Source organism: Boleophthalmus pectinirostris, unplaced genomic scaffold, assembly GCF_026225935.1.
Source record: "Boleophthalmus pectinirostris isolate CB_2022bp ecotype Guang Dong unplaced genomic scaffold, ASM2622593v1 HiC_scaffold_12, whole genome shotgun sequence".
Classification (NCBI taxonomy): Eukaryota; Metazoa; Chordata; class Actinopteri; order Gobiiformes; family Gobiidae; genus Boleophthalmus; species Boleophthalmus pectinirostris.
Window position 1 is genome coordinate 34965447 of NW_026571018.1, and position 23881 is coordinate 34989327.

Sequence of the window (23881 nt, forward strand, 5' to 3'; positions counted from 1 at the left end):
GCCCCAAAATGCTCTGTTTCGTCTTGTGATGTCATGAAGTGGTAGTTTTCAAGTTAACAGTTACCTTTTACCTTTTGTTTAGTAGAGATAGACAGTTCCACGTCTGAAATGATCCAAATGATTCTAGTGAAGGTGTATGGAGTTTAAAAACACAGTGGAGCACCTGTATTACCACATGACATCACAAGAGTCTAAATCTGCAGGGTTTGTGTGATCAACATGTGTGATTGGAACAAAACACAACTCCAGGTTTGTTTTCGAAGAGGAAACAACATTATAACAGAATCAGAAAATAATGTAATATAGTCCCTTTCAAATACACTTTTCATCATGTTTCATCATGAAAGTAGCTTTTTGTTGCTTCTTAAGCTGCACTTCTCAGACCACCTCTTGACGCCTGCTGTGCCCTTTTTGCTCAAGGAGGTTTGTAACTCACACAATAAAAAATAAGCACTTGAGGAGATCCAGAAATTGCCTTTATCCATTTATTTTAAAAAACAAAAGTATAATATTCTCCATGGTTGACTTTCTTTAGCAATTTAGTGTGGCCACAAAATAGTGAGGTGCTGGCACTGCCTTCCCCGCCCTGCTGCTACAAGTGGCTAGATAAACCTGACTGCAGGAGCAGGGGAGAAGAGATCAGGATGACCTAAAATACAACATTTTATAACAAAAAAAGCGTGTTTTAATATTATATCAAATTAATAATTTCTTAAATAAATATAAACTGGCTCCGACAGCGCCTCTAGTTGGACAGCTTTGCATTTGAGTTCAGACGGCTCCAACGCGCATCTTGGAAGCCGCGTATGAACGGGAAAAATATACATCCAGAGTGTCCAGGGCGTCTGCTGTGGTCTGCAAGTGTCTTGTTTTCCCGCTCGAGAGAGTGACTTTAGTGTATTTATGACATAAAAGACATCACTGGTAGGTGATCGACTTGGTGGTTGCGGGATGTATATATTTATAATCTGCTAAGGACACGGTGTTGATTTCTTGTTCTGGTGTTTGTGGCTCCCGGATCTTTCTGTTTCTTCTCCTTCTTCTGGATAACATAACGTCCAACGCCAAAAGTTCAGCTTTTTCAACCAACTTCTGACACCAACACCCTGGACACGCGTCCCGACCGTCAACGCCTGAACACTCAAGACTCACCGCACTGACGCCTGAAGACACGCCAAAACAACGCTCCACAAAAACGCACATCCACATACACTTTGCACGTAAACCAGACGCCCTGACGTCTGAACGCAGCTTAACTGTTTGTCTCTAGTTAATATCTACAAAAAAGTTATTATCACATGATCAGAAATACAAAATTAAAGATTAACACAAACCATTTCTATCTCTAGGTCCATCATTTTCTGGTGTAGCGCAGCCTCTGTCCCTTCTATCTGCTGAATCCACTAGAGGGGGACAAAAACATTTCACAAAGTTCACTCTACCCATTCAACACACTGAAAAATCTTCAAATGTTCGTATAATATTACAGAACTGGAGCCTACCTTTTCTGCTAATGACAACACAGTACTAGCTTGAATGATGGCCACTTGCTCCTCGTTTCTTAAATTCTGCAAAAGAAAAACAAAAAAGAACACAGTGAAATGAAAATGAAAGGAAATACAGTTTTGTTGTGTGCAATAAGACTTACCCCGTTATCGCCGAGAATGTCTAGAAGCTTGATCAGATCTGGTATACACACGTCCTGAAAGAAACACACTTATAGTTTCACTTTTCCATGTTGTTATGAATGTGGAAAAGTCTGAAGGTCTCATATTACACAAAATTCTTATTATCTTTGATTTAATTTGCTGTGATGACACTTGTAGTAATTATAAATGTATAGTTTTACATCACTTGTGAAGAAAAGTAGAGAAAATGTTGAAAATTACTGTGAAGTGGAGAATTCTGTCCATAAGTTTAATTTACACATAAGAAACACATTTTTGGATACTTTCAGCATTAATTCAACAAAATAAAGGTGTTTTCTTATATTTTTTTGTTGTCAAATCATAATTTATGTGTACGTTAGAGGAGTTTTGCTCAGTGTACGACGATGGTTGCAACAGTTGTGGAATTCCCTTGTGGGACGTCATAATTTCCCATCAAAAAGCCAAATTTAAAACAAAATCGTAAGTAATCATGATCCTGACTGTGTTTTTTTTTTGTAAAATGGGCAGTGTAAGCAGTCCTAGTGTTGTGATGGGACTGACCTTGACTCCCTCCTTCATGCAGTAGATCTGGAGAGCACTGACTCCTTCAGAAAACGGGTGCATCTTAAAATGGTTAAAGGGAGGAGACCGCCTTTCACGCTCCTGCAAAAACAAACAAAAACACACATATGAGTTTGGAAGTTTATATCATCAACATAACAATAGTAATCACAGAATCATAATGCAAATATGTGTCTGTTTTTGGTTTTTTTTTCCTTGAATTGCCCATTTTACGCTATTTTCTGATCTATGTTTTTTCTCTCAAGCAGAAAACGCTCTGTTCCACCTTGTGATGTCATGTGGGAATCTCGTCAATCTGACCACCAGAGGGGACAGGACCTTTTCGGTTCGTGCCTCTACCTTTGGAACTCACTCCCCCATGAGCTCTGAAAAGTTAAATGTAGAGCTCCTTGATGATGGAAAAAATCATTATCACGATTATTTTGGTCAATATTGAAATCAAGATTATTATTTTTTGTTCCATGATGCATTTATTCAGCATTTCTCTCTCTCAGTCTCTCAAAAAAAAAACCCAAACAAAACAACACACTTTATTATTGATAATTTATGCAAAACTTAAAAAAAAAAAAAAAAAAAAGGCTACAAATCTGTACCTTAGAGCAGTTTTCCAAACCCTATTAAACATAAAATGAATAAAATATAACATGAAATAAGGCAGAAAAACATAAATGTATCCAAAATAATCTATATATCCAGCTTTTCTAAAATCTCTATATTTAAAAAATAAAATAAATATCCTTATTTATATCAAAAATATCCCAAAATAAACTTGGTAAAGCTTTATTGTTTCAACTTAATTATATGAAATTGGAGATCGTTTGACACACAAATCGAAATTATGATCAAAATTCAATTAATTGGTTAAACATCTTAGCAATTTTAAAACCCAACTTAAAAACATTTTTATTACAGCAAGGCAAGCATTTGTTTGATCATGTCCTGTAACAATTTGGTAATTGTCTGTTTTACTGTATTTATTGAATTAAATTTATTTTTTTGTCGAGGGAGTCTGTATATTTTTGGCAAGAAAAATGCTATACAAATAAAATCGTATTATTATTTATTGTTATTATAATACAGAAACTGCTCCACTGCGCTTTTAAACTCCACACACCTTCACTAAAATCATTTGGATGATTTCAGCTCTAGAATTCAGTTCATCTTTAAAGAACTAAAAGTAAAATGTAGCTGTCAACTTGAAAACTTCTACTTCATGACATCACAAAGTGGAAGGAACGGAGCATTTTGAGCTGTGGAGATGTAGACAGACTAATAATAAAGGGTTATTCAAACGTATGTGAATAACAAAACACAACTTCAAGCCTATTTTCAATGAGGTAACAACATTATAACATGGCTTAAACCTCACAAGAATCCATTTTGTGTCATATGAGACCTTTAATCTATATCGAACCTTCTATTATTTCATAGTTCAGTGCACTTCCTGGATGTTCTCAGTAGGGGGCGCCTCATCTCCTGTGTGTTGCGGGCCTCTGCAGTGCACCAGAGTCTCACACAAAGGCCATTATAGAGGAGAGTCAGACTGACGGACATGTGAGCCGTCTGTACATCCACTCGAGGAGACGACATGAGGAACAGCGTGTACTCCAGACTTTACGTTCGATATCAGATGATTTAAGTGTCCAACAAAGGCCCAATAAACCCCTGTTCTAGATTTGACTCCACTGCTGATTCACGTCTCCTATAACATGAATATTAAAATGTTCTGGTGCGATGTACGAGAATTAGATACGGCATGTTATTTTCACCTTCTGTATCTGAGCTAAAGATGCACAACAGTTTAAAAGAGTTTGCATTGTTAAATAAAAAGTAGGTAGAATTGCAAATTGATTTACAGTTTGTTTGTTTTTTTAATCGCTTTGACACTAAAGTAAAAAAAAATAAAAAATTCAAAGCCTGCCACTGAAGGAGCTGGTTTTCTGTTATTGTTTTGTCTGAAATGTTTCACGATATGGTTGATATTAAATCTTTCTATCTTCATGGAGACCAAACCTGGCTAAGTTACAGGTCAGATCTGTGGAGAGGCGACCACGCTCACAGTCAGAATGCCTGTTTTTCAGGTAACGGACCCACAGCAATAAAAGTTACACAGCGCACTCTTTAAGATATTTCTTTAAAATGGAGCTTCCTTCGAGATCAGTAAAGTATTTATGTATCTATGTATCTATTTCTATCCATTTTCAAGCATTAACCCTCAGATCAAAACTACAAAACCTCACATCACACTAAAACACAATGACACACTCTTTAAACACACACACTGCAATGATTTAAGTGTCCAATAAAGGCCCAATAAACCTGATTCCACTGCAGATTCACGTCTCCTATAACATGAATATTAAAATGTTCTGGTGCAATGTACAAGAATTAGATACGGCATGTTATTTTCACTTCCATATTTAACAATGCACAACGGTTCATTTAACAGTTTGCGTTGTTAAATAAAAAGTATACAGACTTGTGAATTGATTTACAGTTGTTTTTTCAATCGCTTTGACACTAAAATCTAGTAAATTTTCAAAGTTTGTCACTGAAGGAGCAAAAATACAGCTCATATTTCAAAGTGCGTTCATTGTGTGACTTTTCAGGTGGAGTATCTTGGTATTAAATCTTTCTATCTTCATGGAGACCAACCCAGACCAAGTTACAGGTCAGATCTGTGGAGACGTGACCCCGCTCTCAGTCAGAATGCCTGTTGTTGTTTTGTTTTTTTTTATATATATATATATTTGAGCTATAAAACCACCTGTATTTGAATAAATGTAAAGCAGAGCTGTTTAATGTCACACTGTGGCAACATCTCCATAGAAATAAGCAGGTGATGGACCCCAAACCAAAAAGTTACACAGTGCACTTTTAAGATATTTATTTAAAACTGAATTTCCTTCGATATTAGTAAAGTATTTATGTATTCATGTATCTATCTCTATCCATTTTCAAGCATTAACCTTCAGATCAATTCTACAAAACATCACATCACACTAAAACACAACGATACACTCTGTAACACTCTCTGCATGTGCTGTAGTGTGTGTACATAAATACTGCACTCTTATGGAGTAAGAAAGCTGTCAAAAATATTTGTGCGCGTAAAATAGAAATCCGTGCGTATTTGGCTGTAGTTGCGCATAAAATAAATATTTGTAAACTCTCAAATGACTCCAGTCGTACATAAAATATATTGTGTGTATTTTATCCATCAGAATACGAATTGAAAAATTACGACGTCATGAATTACAATCACGAAATGAAAATTTACGATTACACTTTCATCAGTACGAATACGAATTCACAGACGGAACTTTACTGTCAAAAATACGTCATCACTTCACAGACATTATCCATCGAGCAGAAGAAACATCGATCAAAGATCAAGACTGTGCAGCTCAAGTTTGTAGCAGAGTAAAAACAGAGTAAAAGCACAAGAAGCTACAACAGCGACCAACAAGTGGGTTAATTAAAATCTATTGTAAAAATGTCTTGAATTCGGGAACCGAACGCTGCTGTATAATATTGTGTAGAAACACCTCCTTTGAACGGGAAATTGCACCTATATGTTAGAAAACATAGTGGAGCCAGTTGGCTAACATCCGACGTAACGTTATCCCAGGGCTAATTAACAAATATCAGGTTCTCTGTATGTTTAGATTAAAACATTCACGGCTACAGCCACTCTGTGTTTACCCTCTGCTACAAACTTGAGCTGCGCAGTCTTGATCTTGATCGATGTTTCTTCTGCTCGATGGATAATGTCTGTGAAGTGATGATGTATTTTTGACAGTAAAGTTCCGTCTGTGAATTCGTATTCGTACTGATGAAAGCGTAATCGTAAATTTTCATTTCGTGATTGTAATTCATGACGTCGTAATTTTTCAATTCGTATTCTGATGGATAAAATACACACAATATATTTTATGTACAACTGGAGTCATTTGAGAGTTTACAAATATTTATTTTATGCGCAACTACAGCCAAATATGCACGGATTTCTATTTTACGCGCACAAATATTTTTGACAGCTTTCTTACTCCATACACTCTTATCTAAGTCCATAGACTAAAGACCAGGGGTGGGAGAAGTACTCAATTTTGTAAAGTAAGTAAAAGTACAGATACAGGGGTAAAATATTACTAAGTAAAAGTAAAATTATCTCATGAAAAAATCTACTTAAGTAAAATTAGAGACTGTACCTGTTTAAAAATGTACTTTAAAAAGTTGTAAAAAGTATTTTGCAATGATTTTTACAAAATTAAAGCATCAAGTGCACTGATTTTTGACAAAAACAAAATTTATCCGATTTTAAATGATTCAGTCGATTTCTTCAATTTTGTAACTTTTTTTGTGTATTTGGTTTGCTCAAAATTTGGACGTTAACTCAAATATAAGTCTCAACCATTTCAGCAGGTCTCAAGACATAAAGAAAAGTACTTTTTACTTTTCAGTCCAGATCTAAAATGTAGTGAAGTAGAAAGTACAGATACTTACTGTCCAATGTAGCAAAGTAAAAGAAGTATTCACTGTAAAATGTACTCAAGGGTTAAGGTACAGACACCTAAAAATTTTACTTTTACTATTGCAATTCGTTAACTTCCACCACTACTAAAGACACAAAACTGAACACACACGACTCACAATATGAAAAGATTTTATAGACAATTTTTATAGAGTTTTTAAGGTTCAAGTCAAGCACAGTTCAGAAAACAACCTCTGAAAAGCACAGATTTGAAAATTGTGTATTTTTGTTCCCTAAAATGCTTGTGTAATATTGTAAACATATTTAGAACATATATCTAACTGTCAAAAAATCAGAAACAGTTACTGGTCTGAAATTTTGAGGAAAGCGTCTGGTTAATGGTTAGATAAGTTTAGAAATCTGATCACTGTGTTTGTATTTGAACCATAAAATGTCCTTTTTACAAGTGTTTTATATTTTATTCATAAAGTTTAATTTTTCAAAAGTTCTGAATTGTTTTGTGTCTTGTGTAAATCACACGTCTGGTCTGAGAAAGACTGGCCACAGAAACTCCACACTTTTTAATGAACTTTATGGACTAATTTGGTTAACTTTGTGTCTTTTTTGTATCCGTTTTTTCCTTTTAACTATGGGCTGAATGATGTTTGTGTCTGAAATAAAGAAATTAAAAAGTAAATAAAGAAATCATTTTGCAAAGTTCTGAAAATATTTGCCAGATTTTTAAAAAAAAGTTTCAGAAAATGCACCAAAGCGACTGAAAATGTCTGTAACATAAACGGTATGTAAACATGTTCCTGATTTTGGGCTTGTAAAATGATTTTGGAGCTTTAAATCGCAGAACATTGATTTATTGGTACATGTTCTGCACAGGTTTAGCTGATGTCTGTGCTTTTCTCCACTGAATGCTGTGGGTTTTCTCGGGTCAGTTTGACGATGGGACATTCTGTATTTTACCTCCAGCTCCAGGATCCTGAACTCTAACAGTTCATTCTGGTCCCTCGAGTCCTGAAGCTCCTGCTGCACACGACTGCACTCAGACTCAGACTTGTCCAGCTAAAGAAGGCAGAGAAGAAACAATTAAAGAAGACATAGATGATTTTCCTGATTCATAGTCATAAAGTATTATTATTTAACATTTTCTCCATTGTTAAAGCAGCGTTGTGTAACTTTTCTAGTGGAAGGTCTGTCAAAGGCTTTGCTCCATGGAGATGTTATTGCTTTGTCTGGAATGTTTCACAATATGGTTGGTATAAAACCTTTATATCTTCATGGAAACCAAACCAGACCAAGTTACAGGTCAGATCTATGGAGAGGCGTCCCTACTCACAGTCAAAATGCCTGTTTTTCTAGGTTTTTAAAGATACAATACTACCTGTAATTGAGTCCATTCCATAGAGTGCAAAGTGGAACAATCGAAGTAGAGCAATGACAAATCCATAGAAACAAGTAGGTGACAGACCCACAACCAGAAACTGAACATTTGACTTCCAGTAAAAAAAGTTGTATTTTAGGAAGCAGTGGATTTTCATTAACATATTATTTATTATGATTTTTAAATATATAAACGCAACTTAGCATAGGGAAGTAGTTGTGTATAGGGCAGACCTGGGCATTGTCCAGCTCCAGGGGCCACATACGCTCCTTTGCTTGACTCTGACCAGCCCGTTTAAGATCATTTGGAATTACAAAATGAACATACTTTATAATTTTACCTCATGCATGGACTAAAGCTACACTGCTTTTATTTTAGAGGTATTAAAGGTTGTATAGAGGATTTTCCAAGGAACGAGAAATCCAGCGACTGTTTGTCCTTTTTCAAATGTTGCGCATGCGTGAAACCACCCCCCCTCCCCTACAGCTCCTACGTAGAAACGCCTCCTCCCGCCTTTACGCCAGAAACAGGTTTGTTTACAGCCGGTGCGCTGCACATGACTTGTAAACAACTAACTACAGTGTTGGTTAGGCAAGACAGAGAAGTGAGGAGCAGGGAGAGAGGAGAGAGGAGAGGGGAGCGGAGAGGAGAGAGGAGCGGTGCGCGGAGATTCCGTGCCCGGAGAACTGAGGAGCAGGGGGAAGAGCGGATCGGGCAGCGGGGACAGGAGCAGGAAAGGGGTGCAGAAAAGAGTGCGTGGAGATTCAGTGCGAATGAACTAGCTACAACACGCAGCAGCAAGCGGACTCTTTCTTTGCCTTGAAAATTACGTTTTCAGACATAGGATATCGCTTTCGTGTCCTGAAAAACGTTTGTCTAGCTCTTGGAAATAAAGTACGTTTTCATAATAAGCAGAAGTGACCTGTCCAGGAGTAATTTGTGGACCAGTGCGTCAGTCTTTAGACCCTGCGTCTGCTTCAGTCGCGCCATCGCTGGAATGAATCTTCAAGAATCACCTTAGTTTGGCTTCGCTGCTTTTCCCCTTGTCTTCTTCTTTCAGCGACCTCAAAAAACTTCTTTTGCGGCGAACTGCTCCTGGATTCTTGTCGCCATTGCAACAAACTTTGTGCGAACTGCGAGGAAGATATAGGTCAAAAAAGCCGCTAAGAACTGTTGCGTTGGTGGAGTAAACAGCGTCTGTGCGTCTTGCGTCTGTGGACTGCGTGACAGTCGTACGTAAACCACGTACCGGCGGCGCAGGCAAGTCAGTTACACTAGAAACGTAGGGAGATTGATTGACAGCCTGTCAGCTCACAGATAACGAGGCAGTGTCGTTATCTATTGGCAAATGTTTAGCCCCACCACGTCCAGAGTTGATGAATTTTTATTCTCTTTTTTTTGGTCATCATAATTACAAGGCTACTGCACCTCTATAATCTATCACTGACAACTTGAAACAAAAAAAAAATCCTCCATACAACCTTTAACAGAGGTCTTAGCAGCTCATCAAAACAAAGCTATTTACTGTTTGTTTTTTTTTATAAATAAATACAATTCATATTATGCAGGACTGAGTTAAACATTTAGGCCCAGCTCTTCACAATATTTTCTGTTTCTCATGTGGCCCCATGGAAAAAAAATAAAAAATTCCCACCCCAGGTATAGGGTGTAGGTGAAAACTGAATTTGCAGGACAACTCAGAAAGGGCACTTTTGTCCAGAGAGTTCTTCATCTCCTCAAACTGTCCCGACACAGATCTGCTGACCAGTCCTCCTGTTAAACTGCACTGAGACCTTTGACTGAGACACAGAGGCCACTGAGAAGCGCAGTGTAAATGTTGTTGCCTTGGACACAACAACAGAATGCAATGATCCGAGTAAGGAGTAATGCTGTTCCCAACCTTGTCTAATAACTCCTGATTCCTCTGCAGAAAGAGCTGCTTCTCCTCCACCCATTTGGAGTCCTGCAAAAAGAGCATCAGTAGTTTAAGGTGTGGTTGAAATACATGAACATCTACCACCAAGTCATATGCATCCTCAAGTGACAGTCCAATTATTGTCAGTCTATTATTCTTTTGTCATCTTGTTCTCACCTGTCCTTTGTGGGCCAGCTCTTTTTCCAAATCCTCTATTTTGGCTTTGTACCTGAGAACTTCTGCTTTTATTTGTTCTTGAGCCTAAAACACCAAAACAAAAATGATTACTCTACATACATTTGCAGTAGCTAAAAAGAAATACTGTATGTTCTGTATGGAAGACTGGGTTGGGGAAAAATCACATCCAAGATTTGCTTTATTAAATGAGTAGAGCCAGACTTTTACTGTTGCATGAAATACATGAAAAACACTAGTTATTTTAAAGTGGTCCAAAGTTGGTCCTGATTATAATTTAATTTAATAATCACCATTAGTTTATAAGTGCTTTTTTTGCCATCAAGGTAAAGTAAACAACTAACATGCTAACCGTGCACTGATTTTGGGAAATGCTTTATTATAATTAGTTGCTGACAGCACACAGCAGACTTAATTTGACCTGTATTTCATGAAGTTCACTGAAAGAAGGCCAAGGGTTTGCAGTATTTTCGACAAGGCAAAGAGTAGATACTTTGACGATGTGAATAAAAATATATATTTAATTTAACTTTTTTCTTGACTATATGTATTTTACTTTTTATATTTGATGTGTTCTCTATGTGTAGAAAGTAGAAGACACAAATAAAAACAAAAAAACAAAACTTGAATTAGTAGTGGTAGTATAAGTAAATGAAGGTAAAAAACAGTATATACAGTACAAGTCTCCTGAATAGACTGAACAGAAGAGTCGTGTATATTGAGAGGACGTGCCTTGGCCTCCATCTCGGCGTCCAGCATGCCCCCCTTCTGCTCCTGGAGGAGGGCGTAGGCTCGCTGCAGGGCCTGGTACTCTCGGGTCAGCTGACGGAAACGCAGCTCCGACTCCTCATTGGCTACGGCCTGGAACATAAACACAGAGGAAGGTTTGTCAAAATGTTGTGTACAGTTTTGTATCATGGTTTTGTATATTTATGCAGAACTGTCACGTGGGAGCATGGATAATGTAGACTTGTGGGTGGAGCATTGGACAGAATTTTACAGCTAACCATAAGGAGAGGTTGAATAGAGCCCAAAACAGATCGCTAAATTACTCATAAATGCAGGTATGATAGATCTAAAACCTCTTCAGGCATGTTTTTGGTGAGGGAACAATGTTATCATGTTATGAGAGAAAGCTCAAAAGTAGGTTTTGCATAATGTCCCCTGTTTAAATGGATCAAATACATAGTCTATAAATAAACAGTCAAAGTATGAACTCTATTGTTGTCTGGTTTTGTTTCTCACGTCTTCTATGTCCTCGTCTGGAGTGGCTGGAGTCCGATCCATCCGAAAAGAGGCCACAGACGAGGTCTCTGAGTCCATAGACTCTTCATCATACCCGAAAAACGTGTCCACTACAATATGTCTCTGTGAAAGTACACGTGTGTTAGAGTGTGTATGAATACATACATACAGTAGTACTTATGTGACTAATACTTCTGTTTACCTTAATGGGCCTGGAGCTTCTTTTATGCCTTTTCTTTCTCAGAAGCTTTTCTCTGTCCTGGAAAATAAAAAGGTCATTGATTAAATAGAATTCCTGTAAATGCAATACATAAAATATAATGAAGTACTTTTTGTAGTAGTTGGATCTGATTATCCAGACTACAAATTTGTACAGTCTGATATTGTACAAGTATGTATTTTGTACTAAAGAAATCACGGTCAAATAAATATTCTTAATTAAGTAAAACAGTGTTTTTACTGATAAATACAGCAATAAAATAATGAATCAAAATAAAGGAAAGTACATTTTAAAGTACATTTTAAATCCTGCAACAAAAAATGTAACATTTTCAATGTATTATACAAGCAATATCATCGAATCGAGATATGATTGTGATAACAGTTGTACTGTTATATAAAGTTACTCTTGAGTAGTACTAGTCCCAAATACATTTTTGCTTTTAATTGAGTAATGGCTTGAACCACTACATCACACTTCTATTTGAAGTAACAAGTACCATTTTTGCCTACTCTACCTCAACTTTAACCTTTAGTTCAACAGAGATAGACAACACTAGTGCAGAATGATTCCAAATGATTCTAGTGAACATGTATGGAGTTTAAAAACACCCTGGAGCACTTCCTCTATTACCACATGACAGAGTGGAACAGAGTGTTTTCTATTTGAGAGGAGAACTCTAAAGTCTAAATGTGCAGGGTTTGTGTGTTAAACATGTGTGAATGAAACAGAACACCACTCCAGGTCTGTTTGTGATGAGGAAACAACATTATAACATAGATCAGATTTGTGGAGTGAAACTCGCTGTGTAGAGTAAACGTTATGAATGAAAGCGCGTTACCCTGGTGAGCTCATCGATCATGCTCTGCTGCTCCAGGACCTGCAGCTTCAGGAAGGCGATCTCCTGGTCGTCGTGAGCCTGGTCCAGATCATTCAGGGACTTGAGCTTCTTCAGAGGAGGATGTGAACTGATCTTCTCTTTCTGCACAGTCAATGCACAAAGAGCTGTTTAAAATCTACTCACGTCTAAAAACATCTTAGAAAACATGACGTAACATTGTGTGTGGATGCAAATAAGATAAAACAATGTAAACAACGGGAATTTGAAAACATGCAAAACTTTATCTAAACTCATCTAAACTATATTTTAGATGAAGTTAAATTGCTCTTGTTTAAATTAGTTATCTGTAGGATCAGTTGATAACACCAGTGGATAATTATGACACAATTTGCAAAATTTGATCATAATATTCATCTATAAAGATTTAATAAAAGAAACAAGTCCACTGAACAAAGAGTCGGCCCCTGCTATGGACAGCTGCACATCACATGAGCGGACAGCAGATTATTTTATTTTTCATTTGTACCAAAATGAGAACATGACACTGCCGAATCCTACATGTATCACTGCTTAAAGGTGCATTGTGTAACTTTTCCGGTGGAGGGTCCGTCAGTTGCTTTTCTCCATGGAGATGTTATTGCTTTGTCTGGAATGTTTCACAGTATGGCCTTTCTACCTTCATGGAGACCAAACCAGACCAAGTTACAGGTCAGATCTATGGAGAGGCGACCCCGCTCACAGTCAGAATGCCTGACGTTTTTCTGAGCAGGGTCGGTCTGCAGCGTGAGCGTTCCAGACGTGCAACAGAAACTCCCTCATGGGTATTCCTGTAGTGTTCTAGAAGTTTTCTGCTTGTCCAATAAAGGATGGAAGTAAAAGCTGGAGACCAACGGGAAGTCTTAAGCACGAGACGTTTATTTTCCCATCAATAATACGGGCCTGGGGGGAAATGTCAACATAGTATGATTTCAAAAGTGAACATCGTATGATCTTTCAGTGTTCAGGCCCCTTGACTTTGCTTCCAAATGAGGAGGTTTATAAAGCAAGTCTGGTGAGAGTATGAAGGCCAGTAGACACCAGTTAGACACCAATATGACACAATTTAGATAATGGTGCCAATGGTATGCCAAGGGAAGATCATGGTGTAAATATAGCTTTTGTGAGTCAATGTACGTGGAAGATAAATTTGAACTCTTCCACTTTTTTGCTTCTTGGCAAAAGTCTGTACTGTGTATGATCGAAGCAAAGCAGCAGCACGTGTTTCACAAGAGGTTATGTCCGCAGTAGACCTACTACTGTGTTGAAAATACTTAAGGAAGTAGGCAGTACAATATAGTTTTGTTTTTTTTAGGAAGGAGACTATTTTGAGAAGTAAAACAATGCAGTGCACAACCCAACATTTTACTATGCGACGTTCGGTGGCGGCTTAGTGTTTAAACTTGAAGTTCCTTTGAAGTTTTACTACTTGGTTCAATCACAGACATATATACATCTATGTATGTCTATGGGTTCAGAGCTAATGTCAATGTACAACTCTTACTTTGACATGTACGTTAAACTGGATCTTGACAGTTCCTTGTGGAAGGAGAAAATGAAATGAAAGAAAATGGGAGGTGTTCCCATTTAGAGAAGAAGAAGAAATGCCCATTTTATGTTCTGCAGATATTGTTTTTTTCTACATATTTTTGAGCTATAAAACAACCTGTAATTAAATAAATGTATGGTAGAATTGTTTAATGTCATACTGTGGAACTTTCCAGGCAGAGCAATGATGTATCCATAGAAACAAGCAGGTGACGGACCCCAATCGAGAAGTTACACAGTGCACCTTTAAGAAAATAAAATCAGAGAACAAAGTAGGCGTGTAGCGGTGGTGGAGAAAACGGGAGCTGATTTGCAAAATGGCATCTTGAAAATAAGAGAATAAAGATGACGCAAACACGCAACACGGTTCAAAGCTTTGAAACGCTGATTCTGCAGAATAAATCTGTTTTAAATAAGAGATTAAATATTCTAATATAATAAGATTTAATACAAACATAAATAAATAAACATTATGTAACATGGACTGACCATTTCGGAGTTCTCCTTGGACAGAGCCTTGAGTTTCTCCTCCAGCTTCTGGATGGTCTGACTCAAGTCGTCGTTTCTTTTATGGAGCAGTTTGTTCTTGTCCAGCAAAGGCTTACACTGCTTCTCTCCTTCTCGTACACGCTTCACCTGCAAGAAAACACACAAGAATTGGATTTTTATTTCACTTTCATACACCATAAGATATAACCACCTGCCTATAAATACATATTATACTGCCTGGTCTCATAGTCACGTTTTGGCCATTCTATTCTCCAGACCCTGCAGCATCTGTAGGCGTCATTAGCTCCGTTCTCAGCCAATCAGAAAGAATTTTACAGCTCAGAAAACACAAACCAGTCCAGGCATCTTCTTGACATAAGCAGTTTTATTTCTGTATTTTCCTGAAAACCTTGAAACATCACTTGGGCAACTAATGATGTAAATCTCTCTCATACTTGTTCTGGTTTGGTCATAGTCTTGGTCCTTTTCCAGTCTTAGTTTAGTCCTGGTTTAATCCAAGTTTATTCCTGAGTTTGTTGTGGTGTGGGCAGGGGTAAGACAGGGGCAGTGGCCACTTTTTACTATACTGATTGTTAATGAAGCTTGTCACTATTTTCCCACTATGTCACTCCAAACACCAAATGGATATTGCTAAATCTACATCTAAATTGCCAATAATAAAAAGATATTTCTTGAAATTACCATATGGTCTCATTTAAATTATTTGAATAAAGACATTGCATATTATTTAACATGTACTTATTACGATGCAAAAACATAAAAAATTGTGTGACAAACAGAACTAGCTCATTAAAAAAAAAAAAATGTTTGCAGTGGTTCAAAGTTATTCCCCATTTATTTTTTGCAATCTGAGCATCCTAATTACTCACCGGCAATGAGTTTATAAACACTTCTCACACATCTAAGCGACCAGAGTGGAGTTTTGCACTAACTTTAAAAGACTATACTAACTGTGCAAATCCTAATTGTCAATTAAACGCTCCATAATTAGCAGCAGACACACTTCAAGAGCCGCTTACACATTACAGCTGTACTGGGGGAAGATAAAAGAACGAACGCTGTCGTTTAACCCACCTCGACCTCAGTGTCTCTGTACACTGGTGTATAAATGTGTGTGTGAATGGATGAGTGGTTTCCTCATGGGAAACAGGGGCAGATTTTTTACATTCAAATGTCTCATATTCAGAAACTAGAGGGACTATTGAAATAAGTAAAGTATCAGAATCTAGGAAAGAGTTACACTCCAACAGGGTAAAGTTAAACCTGTGATATTCTTTCAAGTTGTTGACAAAAAATTTAAAAACTCATGTCGGTAACGGAGGGAATGAAATATGCAGCACTTTTTGGGCAATAAATACAAACAGTGAAAACTAGCGGTTCTCACTTACATATCCTTAACAAACTGGTTTGAATATTTGCTTCATATAGTTTTCTACCATATGGTACAAGATTAGGTTGAAAAACCTCTTACTTTTTGAGTCATGAGATTTTTCATTAAGAAAGGTCATGGTAACAGAGGGAAAATTATGCAAGCAAGTAGAAGGTGCATGATTTTACATAATTTGTCACTTTTTTCTTCCGAATACTTTAATATTACTTCAAAATGAAAGGAAACTATTTCTATAAAATATGTCAGTCCTTCCATGCTAATTTTTATCATTATAAATACTTAAAAAAAAAAAATCATGTACCTTCATCAACAGTTCAAAGATGGAATAACACAAGATATGATGAAATACATCCATTTATTTACATGATTTGCAGGTCTTTGAAATTTGGGAAATAATTTTTGTTCCATGTTTCATACATGGTCTGTTTAAAACGTATGGAGCTTTAGAACCAAAAATGGTACAGAAAAACGGTAAACAGTTTCATAAACTAGAGTACATATGTATCTGTTCAATACATTTTTATATCAGATGCATTAAATTGAAATTTTGGCCTTGCTGTTTACTTCTGCTTGACCGGCCCTGATGTAAAGTGCCCTAAGTGCCTTGAAAGTGGAAAAGTGCTGTATAAAAATTAGACCACTTACCAGAAATTTTGCTCAAATACACTGGACATATGACTACTGCCTCCTGTCATTACATCACATTTTACAGTTAAACAGTGTTAGTCTTACCAGTTCATTCCTCTCGTCAACCAGCAGTGAATTGCGATCTTCCAGTTTGCGTATTGTTGAGTTGAGCTCTGCGATGCGCCTCTGATTTCTCCTCATGTCCTGAAAGGAAATGAGTTGATCTAATTTAGCTGTGCGAGAATTCAAATTACAAAATCTAACCGATGGAACTGCCATGTTTAGTTTGATAATGGATGACTTTCCTAAATAATAATTAAAATCACTGTCTTGTAGGGGCTCATGGGCAAACTGAGTGTGTGAATGCATAACAGTCAGTATGTAAACTATGATGACAAAGGTTACTGTACAACTAAGCACAGCATGGCACAGTGGGATGGTACGACTGGAGGTTTAACCTTGTGGTTAAAAAGTACAGTAAGCCGTATATTCATATAGTAAAGATTGATATAGGTTTACTATAAGTACAGTATATACAGGTTCACTTAGTCTGAATTTAAATTAAAATCAGATAAATTATGATTATAATGATTTCATTTATTGCTTTTTGGTGACCCAATATCTGCATCCAATGTTGACAATCAAATTTTTGCTATGTACATACTATTTAATGACATACAGTTTGCCTAAAATGAAACTCTCCTGAATAGCTGTAGAATGATCTTGAGCTGTAACAGTTCACATTTCATTGCATAAAGCAGGTGCGTCAAACTCAAATTCACAGAGGCCAAAATCAAAAAGTGGGACTAAGTCATGGGCCAAACTAAATATTTAATGAAAAATTTCAACAACATCTGCATGTTTTCTCTTCTTTCGAAAAATGTAATGTTAAACCTTTTCTTATTAAAATAAATGTTTAATAATAGTTTTGCTTAAACATTTAATCCATCATAATATAAACTAATAAGCATAACATAAACTAATAACAACATTTAAAATAAATAATGCTTCTATAGCCTATCTGTAGCCGGCGGGCAACTCTAATGCATATTTGATATAATCTGTGTGACATATCTGGTATAAAGAGTGTTTTTTTATTCTCATCATGGTATCTGACATCAGTATTGAGTATGTTTCTTAGTGTCCAGTTTGAATCATTACTATAATAACAGCACTAATCATCTGACCAGAATCAGGCCATGACTTACTGGACTCCCACAATGCTCTGCTCCGTCTCCCACCCTGCCGGGGATCTCTCGTTTGGGGCTGCCCAGGCCACACTCGGCCTCTTTGACCAGGAACAGCTGCTCGTCCAGGGCGTCCTTCTGCAGCTGCAGCTTCTGGAGGAACCCGGTGGTGGACTCCAGCTCCTTCTCCAGAGAAAAGATGGTGCGGTCCTTGGATTTGATCTCATCCACCTACAGCAAAGAACATGTGGGTTCATTTACAGGTGTGGCAATGAAGTGAGGTGTCTGAACTTTTGTCACTGGGAGATGCATACTGAAGCAGAGGATAGGCCTGTCACAATATCCACTTATTGTTCCATACATGAAAGCTGGAGCTATATGGTTTGAGACTCACTATTTATCACATATCGTACACTTATGACAGGATATGATGTTTACACACAGTGAAACCAGGATATCCCTGTGTACAGCATGTCAAGATCTGCATTCAAATAAGAACATAAGACTAGGGGTGTGCAGAAATATCGAAATATCAGTATATCGTATCATTGAACGTGATGAGACAGTATCAATATCATGGGCTGCTGTATCGATATATCGCCAAGAGAATTTTTTGGTGTGTTTTACTCAATTATTTTGTGACAGCGCGACTATTTTGTTTCTTGTTTAGTGGAAGGAAATGTGTTTATGCAGCATATTTTGACTGTTTTGATGATTTAAATGTTTGTTTAATATGAACTTTGCACAAGAAGTGGTTTAACAAAGACTTTTAGTATTACAGTCATGTTTTAGTCTTTATTTTTTATTGAACCATATCAAATCGAATTGAAAGTGCACTATATCGAGATATGTATTTTATCGTGGCCTATGCATCAAGGTATGTATCGTATCGGCAACTTCTTAATGATACTCAGCCCTACATAAGACTGTGAAGCACTGTCACAGCTTCACTCACAGCTTCAGTAAAGGCTATATTAATAGTTAAGACAGAGACACACTGCGTCCATGACACTTCAAAAGGAAATCTGCTGCTCCTACTGTATTTGTTACGTCAGTGTGTACATGCTCAGTACTGCACCACTGAAATCAGAATACTGCGTCTACACGTCACAGTATCCTCCAGAACAGGGGTGGGCAATTATTTTTTACATGGTGCCACATGAGAAACAGAAAATATTGAGGAGGACCAGGCCAAAATGCTTCGCTCAGTTCTGCATGATATTAAATGTATTTCTCTATAAAGATCAGTAAATATCATTGTTTTGAAGATTTGGTAAGACTGGTAAGACTAAGCAATGAAAATGTGAGGCTTCCTTACAAAAAATGTCATTTAAAAAACATCTCTAAATAAAAGCAGTGCAGCTTTAGTCCATGCATGCGGTAAAATTACAAAGATCCAGAACCTCCACTCGCTTCTCACCCCTCAGAGCATTCGCTTCAAAGTCCTCTTCATCACTTTCAAAGCCCTTCACAAGCAGACCCCCTCCTCCCTCTGAGACCTGCCGCACCCTCACACTCCATCGCTCTCCCTCTGCTCCTCCTACGCCAGCCTTCTCTCCCTCCCCTGCTCCTGTCTTTGCACCTGTCTCTCTCCTGTAGGGCCAAGCTCCACACCTGGGGAGACAGAGCTTTCCCCATCGCCACCCCCCACCCTCTGGAACTCTCTACCTCAGCAACTCCGTGACTGCACTGAACTCTTCACCTTCAAAAAACTGCTATCTATTTAGAAACACTTTTAATGTCTAACCTCATGTCTATATTTTGTCTATTACCTTGTCTTTTTTTTATATGACCTTGTTGTAATTCTACTCTTTGTAACAAATCTTTGAGAGTTTAGAAAAGCGTTTTATAAATAAACTGTATTATTCTGATGCATTAGTGTGTACCAGTCTGCGTATGTCCCTCTCGCAGTCCCACTTGATCTTGGATATCTGCTCCTGGTGCTGCTGGTGCTCCACGCGCAGGTCTCCCGCCTTCATCTTGTCGGCCTGGATCATGTGACTGAGAGCTTCGTCCGTTTGTTTTTTGGAGGATTTGAGTTCGGCGATCTCCTGCAGCAGCTTCACTCTCTCCTGGTCAAAGAACCTCCTGGCCTCCTCCCGAGCCTCCAGGGTCAGAGCCGTGCGCACCTGCAGGGACATGGACATGACAATACTCCACTTTTGTTGAACCTGATCATGTTTTTTTACTAAACAAGACATATTTCTAGTCCTATGTTTAGACCTGGAGTTGTGTTTGTTTCATTCACACATTTGAGTAATCCTTTATTATCTATCTACATCTCCAAAGCTCAAACTGCTCTTTTCCACCTAGTGATGTCATGTAGTGGCAGTTTTCAAGTTAACAGCCACCTTTTGCCTTCAGTAGAGACTGGAAATTCCAGGCTAGAAATGATCCAAACAAGGGGTGCCCACAATTTTTCCATCATGCAAGCTACAAGTCAAAATGATCTACTTACTACAAAGTCAAGCAAACTGTACTGAACTGAAACACTCTGCGCCCCTTTTTTGGACCCTCACGCACAGTTTGAGAACCACTTCATTACAAGAACTTCCACTGGCACTTTACACAAAACTGTGAAGAAAGTGAAGAAAGTGGGTAGGATTTTTGAACCTGTTTTTTCAAGTTCCTAACTGGAGTTGCATTCTTTTAGTGGTTTTTAGCCTCTGCACATTTACCAAACCAAACGCACATCATGACATTTGTGCATTTTATTAGGCAAACTTCAGCCACATGTTGCGGTAGGTCTGTTCTGAGCTGTAGGCATCCTCTGTGCTGTAGGTCTGCACTGTGCCAACACTGTAACATAAATTTAGATTAGTTTTTGCGTTGTGCTTTTTTGCTTTTCTAATCATTGAGGAGGAGCCTGTGAGCGCTTTACATGGGGAGGAGTGAGACCGTGAAAAGGCGATGAGCGGCGCACTGACGTGAGGCAGATGGACAGGTAGGATGCTTTAAAAACTTTTACCTGCCCTGTGATACACGCTGGTACATGAGGACACACGCTGTTGAGGACAAACTGAGCGCAGGAAGTGTGTGTGTTTGTAATCTGCCGCACAGTATCTGCGGGTTCCAAATGAGCGCACAGGCTGCAGAGAGACGCTTCAGTACACCAGTACAAGTTTATTGACAGAAGCGGTCGTAATGAAATATGATCACACTTGATGAATGTCAGACCTCGAGTCAGAGACAAGACCAAGTCCAAACATGACTGAGTCCGAGATGGGTACTACGACACTGCGATCTACCCACACTACGATGGTGATCCACTGGTAGATCACGATTGACGTACTGGGCACTCCAGATCCAAGTAATTCTACGTTCTAAAGGTGTAAGGAGTTTAAAAAGACTGAAGCATTTTCTGCATTACCGCATGACATCACACGGTGTAACAGAGTGTTTTCTGATACGACAACTCCAGATGTTTTATGAAGAAACAACATTATAACACAGATCTGAAAATAGCATAATTTAGACCCTTTAAATAAGAACATACACAAATGATGATTTTACATTTTGCTTTTTGAAAACGGCACTGCAGAACTGATCTCTGAACTATATTCTGAACCTGTTTGAACCTATTGATTCTCCAGGAATAACTCCAGGACTGATGGGAAGGATTAATCGTGTTTATAATAAATCGAGTGAGTCATGTTGATAGAAAAGACGGATTCTTCCTGAAAGAGTTCCCTATGGCAGTATCATATGGATTTTCAGATTGAGTGATGGATGACGGTGGCGTACTGGTTATTTTACAGAGTTTTGTAGTAGTAAAACACCCTAAAGCTCCGTGTCCAAGCCAAGAGGATGTGATCTGTAATAAGAACACTCTCACTATCAAACTCTGTCTCTCTCCTATAGGGTACAGGGCTCATACACACATTTAATCTAATTATGCCCAACGGTTCTATAGCTGTGCATACTCTAATATCCTAAAATGGGAGTGTCTATACTTCATACAGTTTTAATACAACACTAATAATAAAAACACGTATTAAATAAATCTTTGATATCATTATGTAGTTTCATTCTGCAGTTGCGTTTCCAAACTTGTTTACATTATATTACTTTATATTTTTAGATTTATTTTGCTATATCAGACATAATCAGAACAAATCTGTTGAAGATGTAAGCATTTAAAACATGATAAAACTATTTTTGTTGTCTTTTAAACATTTGAAGAAGAAAAACTCCAAGACTGTTGTTCGGGAGGAAATAATGTGTATAAAAGCTTTAAATAGGCAATTTAACTCAATAGACCTTAAAACTCTTCTCCATCCACAATCCTTTCCTCTCACATAAACACTAAACGCTGAATCACCGTATTTTTCGGACTATAAGTTGCACTTTTTTCATGGTTTGGGTGTTTCCTGCGACTTATACTCCGGCTCGAACTATATATTAAAATTTTCACACTGAAGCCTCGAGAGTCTCTAGTCTTGTGTGTCAGTATCTGCTACTACTTCTGTACCATCATCACTTGGCGCCCTACTGCGCATGTCTCCTGCAGAAAGAGCCTCTGTCCTGCTGCAAATAGTGAAATATTCAGTCAAAAACGGTAATCAAGCAGCAGAAAGAAAGTTCGGAGTGAGCGAGAAACTTGTGAGGGACTGACGGAAAGTGGGGATGGAGAACACAGCTTCACGGTAACTGGGAGGGTGCATCATGTAACTTTCCTGAAGTCACTGGATGGATGGACAAAGCCTGGACTTCAGTGACACCGAAACCATCCTGTCGGGATTCAGAAAGAACGGAATAATTCTAACTGGAACTGATGCTGAGTCTGACGACAGCGACACAGAAGAGGAAGCGGCGCTCTGTTTACCTCCAGAGGTCGCGGAGTTGCTCAGAAGTGACACAGAGGATGAAGACTTGAATGAATTTAGTGATTTGGAGTGAGATGGAGAGTTTGGTTTTGTTCTATTCTGTTGTTTATGTTATAGTTTATCTGAAGAACTGTTCATATGTGACGTTAACAGTCTGTTCTCTCTTCTATTGTTACTAGAACTTGACTTTCAACATGAAAAGTCAGTTCCTGGTCTCTGATTTTACACAATCAATTTCTCCCAAAAACTGTGACTTATAATCTTCTACTGCTACTTATATATGTTTTATTCTTCTTCATTACGCATTTTTTGGCTGGTGCAACTTATACCCCGGAGCGACTCATAGTCCGAAAAATACGGTAATCTTATTCAGTTTTTTTATGTACTGTATGTTGTATAAATCTCAGAAGACCTGATGGAGCCCTCACCTTCTCCCCGCTGCCGTCCCTCATGGCGTTGATGGCGGCTTTGAGTCTCTGGTTCTCCTGCTCCTTGATCTTGGCGTGTCTGGCCAGCTCCTGCTCGTGCTGCCTGGTCAGGTTCTCCCTCAGAGCCTGGAGCTCCTTCTGCTTCTCCTCGTGCCATTTGGCCCTCTGCTCGGTCAGAGCCGCCGTGTGCCGGTGCTGCTCCTGCTCCCGCGCACGCTTCACCTCCTGCACCTTGTCACGCTCCAATTTACTCACCTAAAACACAAATACATTTACATTATTTATTCTCTCGCAGTTACAGTCCATTTAAAACTCAAATCTCGTACTTGATTATGTGAATACGTCGATTTGAGAGTAAATTCTGTACAAAGAAAGCAGTTTGAGAGTTATACCCACTTTGATTCAGGTGTTGTGTGCAGGAGGTGAAGAGTGCGTAGTCAGTTTTGTGTTAAAAATGCTTACAGTGTAAACACAGTGTGAGTATTCTCTGTGTGAGGAGGGCCATGGAGGTCACACTGTACATTTCACATCAATATTTAACCTGCTCAGTCTGCTGTTATTAACATTCACACGCACTGGCTCCAGGTCTGCAAAAGTACATGTCATCTCTTAGAGCAGAACAGTAACACATAACAAGAGCTCTCATGCAGCGTACGTCTTCACACTGCTCTGGAAACTCAATATGACTGTCCCAGATTCACCGTCAGCGTAACCGATGTAGATTTAATTTAATCAGACAGTGCTTCAGATCACCATTTGATGATAGGACCAAATACACGAGGCTCTGTTTGAATTTGAAATTGAACAGAGTTAAG

The 23881-nt window shown here is 38.2% G+C and overlaps 1 protein-coding gene across 1 annotated transcript in view; it reads right to left on the bottom strand.

The window, feature by feature from the left end:
- The window catches only part of jakmip2 (janus kinase and microtubule interacting protein 2), a 72970-nt gene that overhangs the window by 10603 nt on the left and 38486 nt on the right, over positions 1-23881 (bottom strand). Inside the window, exons 3-18 of the mRNA XM_055148553.1 lie at positions 23067-23321; positions 19699-19941; positions 17839-18043; positions 16731-16858; positions 14588-14734; positions 12515-12655; positions 11656-11712; positions 11454-11576; positions 10941-11069; positions 10191-10274; positions 9999-10061; positions 7681-7779; positions 2211-2312; positions 1649-1702; positions 1503-1568; positions 1335-1403 (exon numbers count right to left, since the gene is read on the bottom strand). Of these exons, the coding sequence (XP_055004528.1) occupies positions 1335-1403; positions 1503-1568; positions 1649-1702; positions 2211-2312; positions 7681-7779; positions 9999-10061; positions 10191-10274; positions 10941-11069; positions 11454-11576; positions 11656-11712; positions 12515-12655; positions 14588-14734; positions 16731-16858; positions 17839-18043; positions 19699-19941; positions 23067-23321 (1965 nt within the window). The remainder of the gene's footprint in view (positions 1-1334; positions 1404-1502; positions 1569-1648; positions 1703-2210; positions 2313-7680; positions 7780-9998; positions 10062-10190; positions 10275-10940; positions 11070-11453; positions 11577-11655; positions 11713-12514; positions 12656-14587; positions 14735-16730; positions 16859-17838; positions 18044-19698; positions 19942-23066; positions 23322-23881) is intronic.